This window comes from Melozone crissalis, unplaced genomic scaffold, assembly GCF_028551555.1.
Source record: "Melozone crissalis strain CALT ecotype California unplaced genomic scaffold, PUWL_Pcris_2 ptg000323l_1, whole genome shotgun sequence".
Lineage (NCBI taxonomy): Eukaryota > Metazoa > Chordata > Aves > Passeriformes > Passerellidae > Melozone > Melozone crissalis.
Window position 1 is genome coordinate 149,996 of NW_026536074.1, and position 19,933 is coordinate 169,928.

Below are 19,933 nucleotides of genomic sequence, written 5' to 3' on the forward strand. Positions count from 1 at the left end.
ACTTGATTTTTTCCTTTTTTTTTTTCCTTCCTTTCTATTTATTTGGAAGACAGGAGGAGCCAGGCTTGGCTCTGTCTCCTGCATCCTTTGGGATGCTGTGAGACCTCCCAGCACGGAGGGGTGGGGGGGAAAAGGACCATTAACCAATGTCAGACCAAAACGTGTTTTGTTGTTCTTGTTTTTTTGGTTTTTTTTTTTTTTTTTTAATAAATAAAAGGTTAAATATATTAAAAGTTAAAAAAACTAATAAACTTGGGTAAAAAAAAAAAATACAGGATTTGGGCATACTCTGTGTCCCTGGGGTGGGGAGGTTATTTTGGCATAGATCCTTTAGGCAGTGCTAAAAATGGGCAGAGTTGAGGATTTTCATGGGTTTTATGTTTTATTTTTTTCTCCTAAAAATTCTCCAAGTCTTCAAGCCCAGGCTGGAGTGTGGGTTTGGATTCCCTGAGGAGCTGCAGCCCCGCTGGGATGACAAAGCCTCCATTCAGGTGGACTCTCAGGATGGAACTGGAGCTCCAGGAGGCCCCAGAAAGGTTTTATTTTACAAAGAAAAAAGAAAAAGGTTATTTAGCAAGGGAAAAAACCCAACAAACCTCCCTTGTGTAGGGATGGTTGGAATCAGCTCCACCACCTCCCAGATTGGGTTTTTCCACGTCAATAATGTGAGATTTGATCCCACTTTGTCAAACTTCACCTCTTTCATCCAATTCTCAGGGTGGTTTTTTGAACTCATTGGATCTGCCCTGGTGCCTCCCCTCCCCAAACAAAAAAACCCAAGCCTGGAACTGGTGCCACTCCCTCCCTCCCTCCTGTGCCCAGGTACCCAAAGCCGGTTGGGGGCTCCCTGTGACATTCTGGGAGGGTTGGAGATGGAGACAGGCACCAGATCTCCTTCCTCAAGAAAACCCCAACCCCTTCCTCTGTAATTTCCCCCACTGGGAGGGTTTAAGGAGTGTTTGTTTTGAGGAAAGGTGAAGGAAAGGTGAAAATGTGGGAGCTCCTTATCCCTTTGCCTGGGCCCATCCACCTCTGGCATTTTTCCTGCAAACCCCAGAGGAACAGGGATGATGGCAGAGGTTCAACTCTGCTTTTTCTCTTGGCTGTGTCTCGAGATCAGGACAGGTTGTTTTTAATAGAAAAAACCCACTTTTATTGCTTTTTAGCAACTGAAAGATTCTTAACAGCTCACAGATGAAGACAGATACTTACTTTTTGTCTTTTTTTCCCTTGGATTCTATAAATCCTGTTTGGTCCAGTTTTCCAAGGATTTTTTCCACCATCCTCCCTCCCACTTTCAAGGCCTCAGTCCCAACTGGAAAGCACTTCCTGACAATACTGGGCAAGTGCTTGCTGCTGGAAAAATGAGCTTTGTGCCTTAAAATTGGTGGAAAAGATGGAAGAGAGCAGGAAGAAGCTCATTCCTTGAAGAGAATTGTCTCGTGGGATTACTGGAGCCTCAGGAAGGCGGGAGAAACCCAGCGGGGTGGAAATCACCCCCAGCACAACCCGAGTCCCCTCCTGCTCTGTGTCCATCTGTGATTTTCCAGCTGAGAAAAGGGAGAACTGAGAACTTGTGGAGAAGAAAACTTCACCCCCACTGAGGGAAAGGGAGCACCAGGCCTCTGGGGAAGGGGGAGCTGCTGGGAGGGAGCGGGGCCGGCTCAGAGCAGGCGGCCCCGGCAGTCGATGGCCCCGCAGCAGCACAGCAGCTCCTTGCCCTCCACGCTGCCAACCTCGTAGTTGTAATCCCAGGTGAGCTCTGTGCCAGCCCGGATCCTCCTGGGAAAGGACAAAAATCCACACAGGACGGGTGAGGAGATTGCTCCAGGAAAGAGGAGAAAGGATGGGATGAGGCTGAGGCAGCCAGGGAGGAAGGGATCGAGTTCTGTGATGAATCATTGCTGTGAGGATTCACTGCAGGAGCAGAGAGGCACACAGCAGGGGCTCAGCACGACTCAAAGATTTGGGAGTAAAGCAAGAAGGGAAATTGGCTGCTCCGTGCCTCACTCTGCCCTTTGGGAAGGTCTAAAACTGGTGGAAATCACAGCAGGATCTCCAGCACAATAAAGAGAATCTGATTTCACCTTCCACCGAGGTTTTCTCTGCACAGGAGTGATGAAAAATTGGGAACGGGGTTTCCAGGAGCAGGGAAAACCCAGCTCAAAATTTGGGAGTAAAACAAGAAAGGGAAATTGGCTGCTCCATGCATTACTCTGCCCTTTGGCAAAGTCTAAAACTGGTGGAAATCACAACAGGATCTCCAGCACAAGAGAGAGGATTTCACCTTCCATCGAGGTTTTCTTTGCACAGGAATGATGAAAATTGGGAATGGGGTTTCCAGGAGCAGGGAAAACCCAGCTCAAAATTTGAGAGTAAAACAAAAAAGGGAAATTGGCTGCTCCATGCCTCACTCTGCTCTTTGGGAAGGTCTAAAACTGGTGGAAATCACAGCAGGATCTCCAGCACAAGAGAGAAGATTTCACCTTCCATCGAGGTTTTCTTTGCACAGGAATGATGAAAATTGGGAATGGGGTTTCCAGGAGCAGGGAAAACCCAGCTCAAAATTTGAGAGTAAAACAAAAAAGGGAAATTGGCTGCTCCATGCCTCACTCTGCTCTTTGGGAAGGTCTAAAACTGGTGGAAATCACAGCAGGATCTCCAGCACAAGAGAGAAGATTTCACCTTCCATCGAGGTTTTCTTTGCACAGGAATGATGAAAATTGGGAATGGGGTTTCCAGGAGCAGGGAAATGGGTTTCCAGGAGCAGGGAACACCCAGCTCAAAATTTGGGAGTAAAACAAAAAGGGAAATTGGCTGCTCCATGCCTCACTCTGCCCTTTGGGAAGGTCTAAAACTGGTGGAAATCACAGCAGGATCTCCAGCACAAGAGAGATTATTTCACCTTCCACCGAGGTTTTCTTTGCACAGGAATGATGAAAATTGGGAATGGGGTTTCCAGGAGCAGGGGACACCCAGCCCTGGCCATGGAGCAGCTCCCACACAGCCCAGGAACCCTCAGCCCCTCCCAGCCCTCCAGGACTCACTTGCTGGCAAAGAAGGCGACCCAGGGGAAGCGAAGGTCGTGGGTGTCCACGAAGACGTTCTGCACAAAGAGGTTTGGGGTGCAGCTGTGCTGTAATGGCAACAGAGAGGAGCCTGAGCTGCTGCCCAGGCAGGGAGGCCGAGCTGCCAGCACTGAACAGAGCCTTTATAAACAAGCAGCATTCCTGCTCTGCCCGCCAGTCCAGCGGAATCCTGCTGGAACAGGCTGCACGCCCGGGCTGAGTCATAAGATCCACACTCAAAGGTAACGGGCTCTGGAAGGACTCACAGGGCCATTCCTGCTCCCACCAGGCTGGAGCAGCTGGTTTTCCACTCAGGAAGGTGCCTCATCCTCCCAAACCTCCCCTTTCCCCACTCCTCCCTAGGCTTGGGGAAGAACAGCCCCACTGAGCAGAAGGCTCAGCCCTGAGGTGTGACCATAAATGCTCATTTTATCTTTGATACCAACCACCAAAGGCAAACAGCAAGTCAAGAGGACTGTTTAAAACATAATCCTCGCTGCAATTGTATTTAATTCTTTAAATTGTCAATTGTCATATTTATCTTTTCTTTCTAACAAAAAAAGGGTGAATTGTGGTGTTACATTTTAGTTCAATGGTTTGCTCTGTCTCACCCCTCGAAAATGTACAAGCCTGTGATCCTCCCCTGAAGTGTCATGGATCTGCAATCTCATTGGCCCAAGTTTTATTCTGCACCCAATTTGAATCTCTCTGTTAAGCTGTGGGGGGACCACAGATTCTCTCTTGGCCCTTCTCCACCTCTCCCTCTCCCTTCCCCAATGTCCTAGGGTGACGTTATGATGTTTGTATCCCCATTTGTGCGTTCTGTTTATGCTGGATATCATGTTCTGAGCCTTCAAGACTGGCTCTGAAGAGTGAAAGTTTTGTTTTGGTTTTGCTATCAGCTGCTCCCCCATGGCTGGTGGAACACACAGACAGGGCAGGACATGGTGCTGCTACTGCTTTTGGCTTTGCTCTTGCTCCTGCTTTGCTCTTGATTTTTCCTTCTGCTCATTAGTTAGTTTAGCTAAGCAGTCCAAATTTTTCCCTGGACTGTTTCTCCTCTTACTTTTTTGGAACCACTCAAACCTGCTCTGAACTGGGACCTGGGAAACACCGAGAGTTTGTGGCTGCAGCAGCTGCCCCAGTGTCAGAGGTACCAATAACAGAGTGACCATCCCCAGGAGAGACTTTCTGAATTTGTCATCTTTTTCAGAGTGGCAAAAGAGTGTTGTCACCTGGTACTGTTCATTTTGTGTGCTGGGCGTGCTGTGCCTGTTAAATAAACAGGTTCTTTCCACTTCTCTCCAAGGAATCTTTCATGAATCAGTTGGGGGGAGAGGCTGTGTGGGTTACCTAGCTGGAGGGGCCCCTTTTGGAGATTTTCTCCCAAATTTACCCTGAACCAGGACACCCCCTTCTCCCTCAGAAACCACGCTGCTCCCATGGGTGAGACCCCAACAAACCCTCACCTAATCACCACCCTCAAACTCCTCATGGACTCTCCTTTCACACCCAGCTCAGGGGGCCTCCAGGGGCTGTCCCAGCCCCGTGACTCACGTTGAGGTAGCGGCCCAGGTTGCCCTCGAGCTTGGCGTCGATGATGTAGCAGTTCTCCTCGCCGTCGTAGAACTGGCGCGTGCTGCGCCGCACGGGCCCCGCGCTCTCGCCCTTGTCGGCCGCCGCCAGCGGCGTGGATTTGATGGCGATGCCGTGCGTGGATTTCAGGGCGAAGCCTCGCGTGGATTTCACAGCCACCTGTCTCTTCACGGGACCTGCTGCGAGATGGGATCGTCCCTGAGCCTGCTCTGCTCAGAGTGACAAAGCCCTCGGAGCCAAAGCAGCGCTCCGGGGCGGCTCCTGGGTGTCAGGGACGTATTTTATAAAAATTCCTTTTGATAGGATCTTTTCTCCTGAGAGGCCTCAGAAATTAAATGCAAACAATGATTATCTGCTGCTGTGGAATGCAACAGGTGCATCTTTGATTGGTCTTATGTGGCCATTTTTAATTAATGGCCAATCAAATTCCGGCTGTCTTGGACTCTCTGAGAGTCACAAGATTTTATTATCATTCCATTCCTTTCCTTTTCAAGCCTTCTGATGAAATCCTTTCTTCTATTCTTCAAGTCTAGTTTAATATATAATTTTATTTTAATATAATATAGACAATTATATTATATATATAATTATATAATAATTATATATATAATTCTATATATAATTAGATAATTAATAAATAAATCAGCCTGAATAATAATAATAAATAAATAACAATAAATCAGCCTGAAACATGGAGTCAAGATTCTCATCTCTTCCCTTGTCAGGGTTGCCTGCAAATTCAACACCTGGGATCAACCCAGCCCAGCCTGCAGGCCCACTGTAAACCTCACTGATGCTTTTTCCTACAATACCCAAAAATATCTGCTTTTGAGGAGCAGATTTTGCAGCTTTGTCTTGCTAAACACATGGGGAAGGTTCCAACCTTCCTGGAATTGGAAGGAGAATGTCCTGGAGCTGAGGGACACAGCAGGAGCAGCTGCTACAGCCTCAGAGCCCTTCCTGGTGCTTTCCACCCAAAACTTCTCACCCTCAGCCCTGGTCTCCCTCCTCACCTGACCCAGATGCTGGATTTTTCTTGTCCTCCCCTTCCTCCTCCTCAGATCCTGAGGAAATGGTCTGGATGTCGTCGCTGTCGTTGGCTGTGCCCGGGGCCTGCCCTGCCCTGTGCTCCTCGTCGCTGTCGGTGCTGCTCGACACCATCAGCACGTTCTGGGGACAGGAACAGCTCCTGGAGCGCATCCCAGCCTCCCTTTTGCCCAGGATAAGGTGCTCACCCTCTGTGTTCCCATCCTTTGGAAGGAGATCCCCCCCTCTGGGCACCACATCCCACAGGGGAGTGTTTGGGAACACCTGTGGGGTTTTGGGGGCTGCTGAGTTCTGCTTGAGATCCTGCAGCATTAGGTGCTCAAAAGGAAGGTAAAAGTCCCCAAAAAACAAGGATAGCTTGCCAGGATGGCTTCCAAACAATGGTCCCAGATGTGCAAACCAAAGTGCCAAATCCAGCCCAAATCCCACACTCTCTTTTTTTGACTTCAGATCCACAAAAGACCCCAAAACCCAAAGGAAATCCAGTGCCCTCCAGGAAACCACAGCTACAACCACAAACCCTGGCAGAACAAAGGCAGAAAATGACCCAAAATAAGGCTGAAGAAGGGGTTTGGGGGAGGCCCCTCCAGCCTGGGGGTCCCACTCACCTCAGAGGGGGGCGGTGGGGCCAGGGAGCGGCGGCGGCTCTGCAGCAGCACCGTGCCACTGACGGGCCTGCGGATCCCCTCCAGCCGGGGAGGGCAGGGGTTGTAGCCATACCTCCTGCCCAGGCTGCTCAGCCTGCAGGGACAGCACAAGGGCAGCTCACACCTGCATCTCCAGGCCACGTGGAAATTATTGTGCCACAATTTCCAGGAAAAAATGATTTAAGGAATCTTACCCGGGAATTTTGGTTGATTCTTCAGGTTCCTGCAGAGGGGAGAAACACAGATGATTGGAATCTCTCCTTTCTCGAGCACTCTCCAGACTTTCTATGGAATTGTTCCCCAAAATGCCAGCCCAGGAGGGAGATGCTGCCTGCCCCCACACCCAATGTGATACCCAGCATGGAGATGCCCCTCCCTGGGGGACTCCAAGTGCCCTCCCTGGAGCAGCGGGTGGCCAGGGACCACCTCCATGTCCCTCAGGTCCACAGGCAGGAGGATGTTCAGCTCTGCTTGCATCAAGTGACTTCTGCAGCCTCTTGTGCCACAAATCCCTCCCTGGGTGGGGGAAAGCCAGAGAAGCCAGGGGAGCTGAGCACAGGGACATCCAACTGCCCCACAGTCCCCCTGGATGTGCTCTATGGGCAGAAAAGCCACTGGAGCAGCAGCACCTCCCTGCCTTTAACCCTTCCATTCCCTTATCTCTCCCTCACCTCCTTCTTGGGTGCCTTTGCCTCTCCATTCACATCTCCTGGAAGTGTGGAAGCACAGCCCTTCTCCCTCTCTGCAGGCATCTCCACCTTCACAGCCTTGGCTTCTCCCCCTTCACCCACCCTGAAGGACGAGGCGCCGTCGCTGTCCTGCAAGCCCTCAGCCATGCTGTTGGAGCTCAGCCACGAGGCCACCTTGTTCTGGGAGATCTCCTCAGACACTGGCAGCTTGCAGGGAGGGGCTGTGCCGGGCTCCTCGTGGCCGGGGGGCCGTGTGAGCCCCGAGTCCTTGGAGGCCGTCTCCGAGGAGCCGTGGTCGCGCTGGCCGCGCGTCTGCCGGCGCGTGGCGTAGCTGCGCAGCACCGAGCTGGTGTTGAAGTTCTCGTCCTTGCAGAAGTTGTCATCGGAGCTGTCCTCGTTGGATTCCTCCAGCTCCTCCGTGCCCGTGTTCTCCTCGTCGTCGTCGTCGTCCTTGAGGTCCACGCCGCTGTTGTCCGAGGAGCACTTGGCGTCGCTCTCGTAGCCCTCCTTGAAGTTCTCCACGCTCTCGATGTGGTCCAGGTTGGCAAAGTACTCGTCACCCATCTCCAGCCCTTCTTTGTCAGCAAAGTCATCTGTCAGGATTTTCCCTTTGGGGGCAGAAAATGAAAGGTGAGTTTTCTCTTTTATCCCCTCCAAAGCTCACTGAGGAGAAAACAGGGATGACAGCGCTTCATTCCAAAGCTGGGCTGGGAAATGACAGCATAACCCCATTTCTTGATGTAACAAAACTCTGAAGCCTGCGGTTGAGCTAAAATCACGATTTTCAGCTCAGAAATCTCTATGGAGCAGCTCAGGCAGAGCCTTGGAAGGGCTGGAAGAGCACAGAGGCAGCAGCAGCTCTGGCTGTGGGTGGCTCTGTTCCAGAGTCAGTGCAACCCCAGAGCAACTTCTGCATCTCGTGGGCTGTGCTGGGCCCGGCCAGTTTGCTGAGCACAGGAAGCAGGGCTGGGGTTGGGTGACCTCAAGGACAGCCTGGGGGACATCTTGTGACACTGGCACTGCCACCACAAGGGTTCTTGCAGCATTGGGTAAGTTAATCAGCTCAGCTTTCACCCTACAATCCCCAAAATGGGCGTGGCAGGAGCTTTACACCCCTCCTGCTGCACTTTGGAATCACTGAGGTTGGAAGAGCTTCTGAGCCCCACTGTTCCCCCCAGCACTGAGCCATGTCCCCAAGTGCCACATCCTTGTGCTTTTGAGCACTTTCAGGGACAGTGACTCTACCACCTCCCTGAGCAGCCTGACCACCCTCCTCAGGAAGAAATTTTCCTGAATGTGCAACTTAAACCTCCCCAGGGCATTGGAGAGGGCCAAAAGGTCCCGCTTGAGCCTCCTTTTCTCCAGAATGAGCTCCCCCAGCTTCCTCAGGAGTTCTCCAGACCCTTCCCCAGGAGTTTTCCAGACCCTTCCCCAGCTCCATCCCCATCTCTGGCTACCCCTCTTCCCACAGCAGAGTTTTCCACGTGCCAGGTGAGCTCCCACCTGCGTAGATGCAGACAAAGGAGCCCTTGGCGATGTCGTCGAGGCAGCGAATGCCCCAACCTTTGTTCTGGGTCTTGAAGAGCTGCAGCCGCACCTGGAGGCCGTGCTGCACCAGGCGGTTGGTGCACATGTTCACGTTGCACTTGCACCTCTTGTTGCACTCATAAACACTGGAAGAAAAAGGAGAAGGATGAGAACTTTCAGGATGAAGAAACACCCCAAAGTCTGTGGCTGTTGGCAGTGCTAGGATTAATGCACAGAGATCCCAGAGGATCAGAACTCATGTTCTGGATGATCCTCAAGGCCCCTTCCAACCCAAAGCATTTCACAGTTGGCAGAAGAACCAAGACCAGAGGTCACATCTGCCCTGGGATACCCAGGATCAACTCCCTCTCAATAGATCTGGGGCTGCTGCTTGTGAGGGCTCTGCTCACCCTGTTGGAAGACATTCCTCCAGCCGCTTGTGCTGGTAGCCCGAGTTGGGGTTGATTTGCCCTCCAGGGGTGCAGCCGCTGGCCTGGATGGTCAGCTGGTGACAGGCACACTTGGATCTGCAGGGAGACACAGGAAAACCCACAAGATCAGTGTGAGACAGGAGAATAAATCACATCTTTAGGCAGAGATGGGCAGCAAGGGTCTGACTTGGAATCAAACCAGGAGAAGCAGTTTGATTCCACTCCATTCCAAGATAAGCCGTGGATTTCTCATCCCTGGAAGTGTCCAAGGCCAGGCTGGACGGGGCTTGGAGCAACCTGGGACAGCAGAAGGTGTCCCTGCCCATGTCAAGAGTTGGAACTGGATGATTTTTAATGTCCCTCCCAAACCACGAAACCTGCAAGGGTTTAAAGCCCAGGTGTCCCCTCACCCAGCAGCAGTCACCTACTTGTCCCTGCAGCCATCCTTGCAGTCGCAGCCCACGAGGAACTCCCAGCTGGTGTTGATGTACACCCCTTTCCCGGGGATCCTCTCCTTGCTGTAGGCCACCTGCGGCGGCGGCGTGTTGTCGATCTCGTTGACGCACGACAGGGGCACGTCCTCCTTGCCCTTGGTGATATCTGCGATGTAGTAGTAAGGCTTGTAGGGCTGGAACTTGCGATCCACCAGCACGTAGGGATCCAGGCAGAACATCTCCAGGAACAAGAAGTCGCAGTCCGTCTCGAAGAGGTAGCGCTCGATCTCGTGCATGGAGCGCAGGCAGAGCCCGCAGGGCGTTTTGTACAGCACGTGGAAGCCCATCTTGCGGTTGACGCGGCGCCGCGCCGTCATGCGGCGGAAGTCGTAGAGCAGCGGGATGAGCAGCGGGTTGCGGCTGCGGTACTGATCGCTGCGCACCGGCCGCACCCGCGCCAGGCACGCGTAGCTGCACACGTGGGGGAGGTAGAAGAGCTTCTCCAGAGGGGCTCGGTACGACGGCTCGTTGGGAACGCGGTCCATCATGCCGTGGAAGGGCTGCGAGGGGACGCTGCTGGGGACGCTGCTGGGGACGCTGCGGGGAGAGATGGGGTGCTCAGGTTAGGAAGGATTTGAGATGCTTGAGGATGGCAACGAGGCTGGAACACAAGCTTGGAACACAAGCCTGGAGCATAAGCTTGGAGCATAAGCTTGGAACACGAGCTTGGAACACGAGCTTGGAACACAAGCCTGGAACGCAAGCCTGGAACGCAAGCTTGGAACGTAAGCTTGGAACGTAAACTTGGAACACGAGCCTGGAACACGAGCCTGGAACACGAGCTTGGAACACGAGCCTGGAACACAAGCCTGGAACACAAGCCTGGAACACAAGCTTGGACCACAAGCCTGGAACACAAGCTTGGACCACAAGCCTGGAACACGAGCTTGGAACACGAGCCTAGAACACAAGTTTGGAACACAAGCCTGGAACACAAGCTTGGAACACGAGCCCTGTGAGGAACGTTTGAAGGAGCTGAGGCTGCTTAGCCTGGAGAAGAGAAGGCTTAGAGGCAACCTTATGTCAGAACCCAGGAAATTCCTCTCAAGACCCTGCCAAGGGGCTCAGAGCCCAAGACCCCAGTGCCTTTGATCTTTGTTGTCATTGTATTTCAAAAGTTCCACACTTTCTTGGTGATTTCTCGTGGCCAGCTCCTCACAGCACTGACTCCTTCCTCTTCACAGTACAGCCAACAAACTCCATCTCTCCTCACAGCACAACCCAAAAACTCCAACTCTCTTCTCACCCACTCTTTTGTAGCACTCTTCACCACTGCAGCCTATTAAGGGCAGGCCTGTTCCTAATCTTTGGTGATTAGCACAGCTACAACTCCTCAGGTGTGAGACTGCCTTCTGCACCATCTTTATTTTCTTACATTCTATCCCTCCACAGATCTTGACCCATGGAAAAAACAATTACCAACCTTTATAAGAAAAATTACAAGTCAAAAGAGTTTAAGTAGAGTGACAGTGAATTTATCACAGGGGTGATAAAAAAAACCTAAAGGAAATTCACTGCCCTCCAGGAAATCACAGCTACTTGGCAGTGCCGGATGGGACTCCATGAACTCAGAGGCTTTTCCAGCCTCAGTGATTCCACCACTCCATGATTTGAGCTGCTGAATCCTCAGCAGAAACCCACCAGCACACACAGCCCCAACATCCCAGATGGACTCGGGGATGTGTCCCACCCAGAGCTCTGCTCACCGGTGCTGCGGGGCTGGGAGGGCCCTCCCGGCTGCCGGGGTGTCCCCAAGGACAGGGGAGGATGGGGACGAGTGGCCGGAGCCCACGGAGCCAGGACGGAAGGACGTGCTTTTCTTGGCCACCTGCTTTCTGCCCTGGGCCAGCTGCGTGTCCGAGCATCTGCAGGAGGGAAGGAGAAGCTGATTTGGAGCATGGAAAAGCAAAAAACACATTGGGAACCAAAGTAACACTGGCCCATGGAATTCAGAAAGCCAGGTGAATCCCAGCAGTGGCTTTTTTCCTAGTAAGAGTGAAAATCAGCCCATTTCTGGCTATTTCTGCTACAGCAATCCCACAACCACTCCGAATTTCAGAATTCAGCTGCAGCTCCAAGTGACTTCTGATTCTGAAATGAGGCAAAGGTAACAAGGCCTTAATCCCAGGAAGCTGGACAAACCAGACCATGAAGAAACCCCTGGCTTAGCAGAAACCAGCTTCTAGAAGCTCAACCAGGCCTGAGTAGGAGGAACAAATCCAGAGGATTCTCTTGCAAGGACTAAGGAACAAGATAAGATTGTGTAAGGGAATGTAATAACATCCCTAATGAAAGAGCTAGTTGGGGATCTAAAAAAACAGGTTCTCAACCCATTTCAGGAGTTTTCAATCAACTGCAGGTTTCCCAAACCATTCCAGGAAGTTTTCAACCCATTTACATCAATAAAACAGAAAATTACCCCAAGCCAGCTGCTGAAGAGGAAAAACTGTGAAGTTATTGGGGAGAAAAGAAGGAGACAAAGAGCAGGAAGGGATGAGGGTTTCTGCCAACAGCTGCCTGAAAGCAAAGTGTTCAAACACATCTCGTAAAGAACAAGAGGAAAAATGGGCTTAAACCAGTCAGAAGTGGTGACAACACGAGAAAAACTTGAAAGAAGGAGGAGAAACACAGGCTTTCCTCAGAGGAAACAAAACACCAGAGTGAGGAGACTGTTCTGAGTTTTAATAATCTGAAGTCCAAGTGTTTGAACCCCACAGAATCCCTGGGACCAGCATGGACACAGCCAGGCCTGGCTGTCTCTGCCCCCTGGTCAGGGGCAGTTGGGATTTAAGGGCAGGGAAGCAGCTGCACAAAAACCACGTCCTAAAGCCAAGCCCAAGAAGGAAAAAATTCCTTGTAAAGCTCTGCAAGGCCTGAATGGGAAAGGATTTGGTGACGGCACAAAGGGCTGCAGGTCCAGCTTGGTTGTGTTCATGTTGTGACACTGCCCATGGTCCCAGGGTGTCCCAGCCCAGCTCTTCCCTGCACATGGGGGACCTGCAGGGGTGGGGGCCCAGCCAGAACCTCCTTCAGCATCCAGGATTTCTCTGGCATTAAGGAAAAGGTGATTTTCTCATGGCTTCCACTCCCAAATCCTGGTCAGACCAGCACAGAGGGAGCATTTCCAGGGGTAAATTAGGTTATATTGTACTGCTGATTGGAGAGGAGCCCCCAGGACCCCCGAGCTGGGGCAAGTGGGATTTGAGCTGCTGCTGCTACACCTGCAAAGCCTGTGGGGAGTAAAGATCGACCTCCTGCACAGGCTGCTGACACCTGGGACATGTCCTGCCTCCCTGGTGCCCCAGCAGCAGGGCACAGGCAGAGCAGAAAACGTGCTGGCACGGGGCCAGGCGCCCGTAAATGCGGATGGGAAATCCACAGTGCTGACAAAAATGAACTGGGAGAGCCTCTCCCTCCCCTAAAACGTCCCCGAGCACATCCCCAGGTTCCTTGGTGTCCTCCACCACACTCCCTTCATCACCAAGCCGAGCTCCTCCTTCCTCCAGGCCTCCTTCAGCCTGCAGCTCCGGGAGTGTCCCCCTTGGGCCCCTGGCAGCGGCTTGGCCGTGGATTGCTCCGTGCCCACCGGGACCGACCGCTGATCCCGAGCTCCCAGCGAGGTCAGCCAGCAGGTCAGGCCACGTGGAGGGACACAAGGCAGCCGGGGGCCAGCGCCTGGATCGTGACACGAGGGAGCATTTCAGATTTTGGGAAGAGAAAGAGCAAAGGTCTCATTTGGAAAGGCAAGTGCAAAGCTTTAGCCCTGAGGAGGAATATTTGGCTCGGGGAGTTGGTGGCTCTCAGCTCCCGCCCCCAGTTATTCATCCAGCAGCTTTAGGTAAAAGTTTTTCCCCAAAATCATGGCTAAAGGCATGGAGGACGCCTGCAGCTGAGGATTCCTCTGCACAGAAAAGATGGTGCCTGAGAGAGCTGAGTGCTGGAGAGAAGCAAAGAGGTGGAAGGTGCTGGAGGTGCCTCTGGTACTTACTCCATCTCTGCAGGCTGAGGAGACGAGGGACGTGCAGCTGGCTCTGGAGTCTTGTACTGGGGACCAGCTCCTGCTAAATCCTGGGTGTACTGGACCACAGGGCCCTTGCTCCTCACAGCACCTGGTGGGGAAGGTAAAAAACCCGAGAGCCAAATCCTTAATGTTATCCCAAGTTGGCTGTATGGGCCCCAAAATACTGATTTGTTCCTGGAAGGAACCAAACCAGAGAGATTTGGGATTAATGGTGGGTCATGACCAAGCTCAGAGCACAGCAACTCCCCCAAAAATTTTGGTGACTTCACCCAAGTGCAGTTTGATTTTGTGGCATCATTCCAGGAGAAAAATCCTACTGGAAATCTAAATCTCCTATGCCAGAGGACAAAAACCCTGGAAATCTAAATCTCCTGTGCCAGGGGAAAAGACTCGGTGGAAATCTGAAATCTCCCGTCAGAAGAAACAAAACCAAAACCTAAAAACCTGAAACCTCCAGGAACTCTGCTAAAAAACCCCACCACACCCAAACCAGCCTGCAGATAAATCCCAGGGTCTAAATAAAACCAAAAGATGCCACCAACCAACGTTGGGACGAGTCCTGGTTTGCCCACTTTGCTTCTTTTCCTGGGTGGAAGCTGTGGAAGCTTTCATGCTGAACATGGGCTCGAGGCGTGTGGAACCTCGGTAAATCCACTCACAACGTCTGTCCTCTTGTGGGAAGGAGAAGGAAACATTTGAAGTTCCCATGGGAAGAGCTTCCTGGAGTGGGACACAGAGAAAACACAGGGAGACAACAATGAGGATTGACAAACAGCAGGCAGAACAGACAATAAATTATCAAATGCAATTATTTATGTTGAAATTTCTAATTAGGTATTAGGGAAAATTTCTTCCTGGAAAGGGTGTTTATGTCCTGGCAGGGTGACCAGGGCAGTGGTGGAGTTACTGTCCCTGGAATTGTCCAAAACCCCTGTGGATGTGGCAACCAACCTCAATTATTTCCATGATTAGCAAGAAAAACAGAACTGATCAAATCCCCAGGCTCAAATTTAATCCCAATGGGAGAAGTGAAATTCCTACCAGGAAAAGGATTTTCACCAGACTTCCATCCACTTCTTCCACTCTGGATTTCCACCAGGTGCCTTCCCACTCGGTTTTGATCAGCTGCCCATTCTTCAGCAGCACCATGGGCCGGTTGGGGTAGGCAGTGATGTATTCCTCAACAAAATCCCGACAGGAAACATCCTCAATGTCTTCCCAGGCCTTTTTCACTGTTTGGGACACGTGGGAGAAAGGGAATAAGACAAAACAGAAAGAACATTTAATTCTTTATAATTTTTTTAGGATTTCCCAGGTGCATTTTTCCTAAGGTCAATCAAAGGTGATCCTGAGCGCTGGAATGCTGGTGGTGGGACACCCTGAACCCAGCCTGGCAATAAACCAGGATTTCAGATGTCCCCAGGCTCAGCAGCACAAGGGACACACCCGTTTTTGGACCTTCCCAAAAGCTCAGCAGGCCAGGAGGGGACAGGGATCACTCACAGGGCCGGCACACCGGGTACAGCTCCCACTCCTTCACGTAGGACGCGTAACCATCGTCGAAGAAAATCAGGAACCTGGAAAAAAAAACAGCAATTAGGAGCTGAAGAAACTTCTCGCAGCATGGAAAGGAAGTGGAGAAAGTCTCCTGCTCCTCCTGGAGACAGCCCAGTCCTGGGTGAGGATAGAATGAGGAGTTACAAACATTCCCTGTGCTCCCCATGGCTGCTCAAACAGCACAATTCCCAGCCAGGGCATTTCCCTCTGCTCCAAATCCCCTCTGTGCCCCAGGAAAGGGAGATAAAGAATAGAAAATGTTTAATTGCTGCTGGTTTCTGCAGGAAGATGGATAAGGCACCCACTTAGTGCCTCTGAGTGAGGACTCCAAGCCCTGGAGCTGTACAAAAGCTGCAGGATGAGGGATCAGCATCACAACCAGGAGAAAAGTTGCAATTTGGGTATCAAATTCAGCTCATTTTCAGTTATTAAACACAAATCAGATAAAATCCAACACAATTTACATCAGATGCAGGAGAATTAAATCCTTTATCAATCAGGAAAACCCCAAACCTTTATTTTAACAGATCAGAGCAGCCTTGTCCTTTTTTTATTCCCCAAAAAGCTGCTCCAAACCTACTCTTTCCCCTCCTGAAGAGCTTTGGCATCATCTCAGCCACTCTGCCCTCCCAGGGCTCCCATTTCCTCCCACTGTTTCATGCCTCAAGCAGCCCAGACTCAACATTTGGGTGATAATTTGAATAAATTAGCAGATCTAATTCCTGACTCAGGGCCATGAGCAAGAGTGGAAGCTCCACCCTGAGATAAGAAAGATGAAGAAAGTCAGAATCACATTCCTGGGAAGGGCTCAATTCAGCACCTGAAGGGAATTTAAATAAACCCTTTTATTTTTTGGCCTAAAATAAAAAAAAAAAAAAAAAAACAGAGATGGAGGTGTGTGACCATGGGAAATAGGAATACCTGTCTTTATTCTTGACATTGGGGGTTTCAGCCACAATCCCAGCATAGAGCCACATCTGATTGCCATCCTTGTACCTGGCCACCACCCTCCTGCCCACGTGGTGCCTCTCAGCAGATGGGTGGTAATCGTAGGCAATGTGGTTGCCCGAGAGCAAACTCTTCCCTTTGTTATCAAATTTCACTTTGTACTTCTTGCCAGCACCTGGAAATACATTTTAAGGCAAACAGGAGATAAATAAAGGGGAAAATAAACAAAAGCCACGTGATTGCACGGCAGAATTCCAACGCTCTGGGTCACTCTGAGATCCTTTATTCAGAATTAACTCAGAATTCACTTCAAAGCCTTGCAGGATTTAATTTGGAGGGTGAAGCAGTGGAGGTGTGCTGCTCCCACAATCACTTCCAGGTGACATCAGGTGCTCTGACACCTTTTAATCCAGGTTTCCCACCCAAAATCCCAGGCAAGCCCCATGCATGGCACATACCAACCGTCTGGATGGCAATCAACGTCCCCTTGTGCCACGTCTTGGTTCTTTTTTTCCCCAAAATCCTCATGCCCACTTTGAGGTCCCCATCAGTGTTGAGATCATTGCTAGGGGCTGCAGGGACAGTGATGGGCTGGGCAGTGCCAGGAGGTTCTTGAGGGGGTTGTGCATCTACCAAGGGACAACAGCAGAAAGTCAGTTCTAAATCACCCAAAGCACAGTTCTGGAAGAAGCATTCCTGCTTTCTTCTTCCTCTCAGGCAGCCCAAGTGCCTCCTTTTTACTGAATGGAAACAGCTTGGAGAAAAAGCAGGAATTCAGAACTAATACACCCTAAATTAAAACAGCATTTTGGGATCAATAAATATGAATGGAGATTTCTAGGAGAGAAAGCAGATCATTGTTTTCCCCTTTTGGGAAGCAAAGGCCCAGGGCACAGAGCCCCTGGAAGCTCCCACACCTTTCTGTGCTTCCTGCAAGTTGGTTTTCTTGTTTACAGCATCCATGAATTTTGCAACATCGCGGGCAGATTTCCTCACGGCAGCCATTGCTTCCCTCAGCTGCAGGAAAGAAAAAGGAAACACAGAAAAACTTTTGGCTTTTTGCACCCAATACAATGTTGTGTCTCAGGAAAACCCCACATGAGGAAACATCTCTGGCCAGGGCCTCCCCACTCACCAGACTCTGATCCCTGGAGATTCTGGGACCGCTGCTGCCTGTGAGTGAAGAGAAAACAGTGGTTTAAAACCTTTTTATTTGTGGGAAAAATCCATCCTAATTAAATCACAGAAAGCAGAAGGAAAAGCACCATCCCATATCCATGCCCAGACAAGGATTTTCCTCATGTGGGATCATTTGATGGGGATAACAGCAAGGCAGGTGGGAAAAGGGTGAAATCCCAGTTTGGACTTCAGGAATTCTGGGACACAGATAGGATCTGGAAGATGCTCCCCATGAGTGGTTTAAAACCTTTTTTTTTGGTGGGAAAAATGCATCCTAATTCAATCACAGAGAGCAGGGGGAACAGGGAAAAGTGCCCATCCCAAATCCCTGCCAGGAAATCCAGCTAGACAAGGATTTTCCTCATGTGGGATCATTTGATGGGGACAACAGCAAGGTAGGTGGGAAAAGGGTGAAATCCCAGTCTGGGACTCCAGGAATTCCAGGATTTCAGGAATTCTGGGACATAAACAAGATTTGGCAGATACTCCCCTTGAATGGCTTAAAACCTTTTTTTGTGGAAAAAATCCATCCTAATTAAACCACAGAAAGCAGGAGGAACAGGGAAAAGTGTCCATCCCAAACCCCTGCCCAGACAAGGCTTTTCCTCATTTGAACAGTGACGCAGGAGGGTAAAGAGTGAAATCCCAGTCTGGGACTCCAGGAATTCCAGGATTTCAGGAATTCTGGGACACAAACAGGATTTGGAAGATGCTCCCTCTGAGTGGTTTAAAACCTTTTTTTTGTGGAAAAAATTCATCCTAATTCAATCCCAGAGAGCAGAGGGAAAAGCACCATCCCAAATCAATGCCCAGACAGGGCTTTTCCTCATGTGGGATCATTTCATGGGGACAACAGTGAGGCAGGTGGGGAAAGGGTGAAATCCCAGTCTGGGACTCCAGGAATTCCGGGATTTCAGGAATTCTGGGACACAAACAGGATCTGCCAAATGGTCCCCACGAGCTAAGAGCATTCCCTTATCCCCACCCTTCCCCTGGCCCTGCTGGGGACACTGAACTGCGTTTCCAGCCCGAGTCCACGCTCATGACATCGTCATCCTCCTCGTCGGGGATCTCGATCACTTCTGTGGCCGCTGGAGCCTCGTCCTCGGAGCTGCTCTCCCGGTACTGCAGGCCCATCATGGAGTACAGCTCCTTGGCCAGCACCTCGCACTTGTCCATGGCCCTGGGGGAGGGAAAGCAGCTGAGCCCCCTGAATTCCACAGGGAGCTGCCCCTGACCGCTGAGGGGGTGTGAGAGACCGTCTGGAGTTTCCTTCATGTGCCTCACAAGGGCCCTGAAGACCCCAGCAGGAGCTCTGGCCTGGCTGAGGTGGATGTTTTTGGACGTTATTGCGATTGTTTGCGGGTGTGTTCACTGTGCTTTCACAGAACACTGCTTCAAACAGGTTCTGATCAATGTGGCTCGTCCTTGCACGCTCACACCTGCCTCACAGACACAATGGCCCATGAATCTTCCCCACCTTTTGGCCAGATGCCACTCACTTTGGATTGAGACTTCATAAACTGTAACTTTCTGAGATTACTTTGGTGAACCCCCATGGATGAAGGCAAATTTATGCGGCTGAACCATGAGGATTCCATCTTGTTGGTAGCTATACTCCCCTTCCCTTTTTTCCTTTCTATCCTTTATTTCCTTTCCTTTATTTCCTTTCCTTCCTGATCCCTCTATCGCATTTGCTGTTGGCCCTCAATAAAGGTGCATTTGTTGTGATTAAACTGACAGTCCCCTGCTGTTTGTCTTTTGCACTTTTGGGATCTGGAAACGAACCATTGCTTGCCCTAGTGACAGGGAGCACTGAGCCAGCTGAGGGAAGAATCCACAGGAAGGGTCTGAAGCCTTGGGGGGAAAGTTGCCAGTGTGCCTTACTAAGCAGCTACTCCGTGGGTCTGCCCTGAAGGGAATGGAGCAGCCCCCTCAAATCCCCCTCCTCAGAATTCCCACACACCTCACAGCATCGTCAATGAGCTGGTCAACGTGGGCCACCTCCTCCTCCTTGTGCCTCATGCACTGCTCCAGCTCCTCCAGCTGCTGCTTCCGCTGCCTCACCAGCTCGGAGTTCTCCACTTCTTTGTCGATGATTTCTCTCAGCTCCTCCATGGAGATTCCCAGCTCCTCCATCACCTCCTGCTGCAGCTCCTTCATGTCCTGGCAATCCATCCCTGCCGCACCTGAGGAAGGTGAGGTGAGGAAGGAGAGGTTGGAGAGGGAGATCATGGGAGCCTTTCCCACCTTCCTCTGCCCCAATGTCCCCTCATAGCTTCCCTCGGTCCCCTCACAGCCCCCTCGGTTCCCTCACAGCCCCCCCAGTCCCCTCACAGCCCCCCCGGTCGCCTCACAGCCCCTCCAGATCCCCTCAATACCCCACAGCGCCTCCCCCTCATCCTCTCCCAGCCCCGTCCGTCCGCCCCAGCAGCTCACTGACCCTCACAAGCCCTCCCGTTGCCCTCAGCCCCGGCCGCCCCTCCTCACTCACCGCCGCCGGTTCCGTGGAACCGGAGCAGAACCGGAGCAGAGCCCGGCGCGGCCACCGCGTGACGTCACTTCCTGCGCGCGCCTCCCGCGCCTGGCGCCCCCTGGCGGACCCGGCGTGAGGAGAAACCCCCGAAATTCGGGAACAAATTAAATAAATGAATTCCTCTGGAAATCGGGGGATAAATCCCTCGGGAATCGGCAATTCGGGGAATTGACCGAATGTCCCAGGGAGCTGC

At 51.4% G+C, this 19,933-nt stretch overlaps 1 protein-coding gene across 1 annotated transcript; it reads right to left on the reverse strand.

The window, feature by feature from the left end:
• Nucleotides 1-431: 431 nt before the first annotated feature.
• Nucleotides 432-19,751, reverse strand: SETDB1 (SET domain bifurcated histone lysine methyltransferase 1). The gene is made up of 22 exons (XM_054294810.1): nucleotides 19,699-19,751; nucleotides 19,171-19,393; nucleotides 18,221-18,387; nucleotides 17,161-17,198; nucleotides 16,943-17,042; nucleotides 16,484-16,654; nucleotides 15,999-16,200; nucleotides 15,024-15,097; nucleotides 14,562-14,752; nucleotides 14,063-14,240; nucleotides 13,488-13,608; nucleotides 11,206-11,364; nucleotides 9,434-10,024; nucleotides 8,985-9,101; nucleotides 8,551-8,720; nucleotides 7,030-7,655; nucleotides 6,553-6,581; nucleotides 6,320-6,452; nucleotides 5,678-5,834; nucleotides 4,626-4,840; nucleotides 3,048-3,136; nucleotides 432-1,782 (listed from the first exon to the last, which is right to left on the reverse strand). The coding sequence occupies exons 2-22, from the start codon at nucleotides 19,380-19,382 to the stop codon at nucleotides 1,665-1,667; spliced, it is 3,858 nt and encodes a 1,285-aa protein (XP_054150785.1). The 5' UTR covers nucleotides 19,383-19,393; nucleotides 19,699-19,751; the 3' UTR covers nucleotides 432-1,664.
• Between the last annotated feature and the right edge of the window lie 182 nt (nucleotides 19,752-19,933).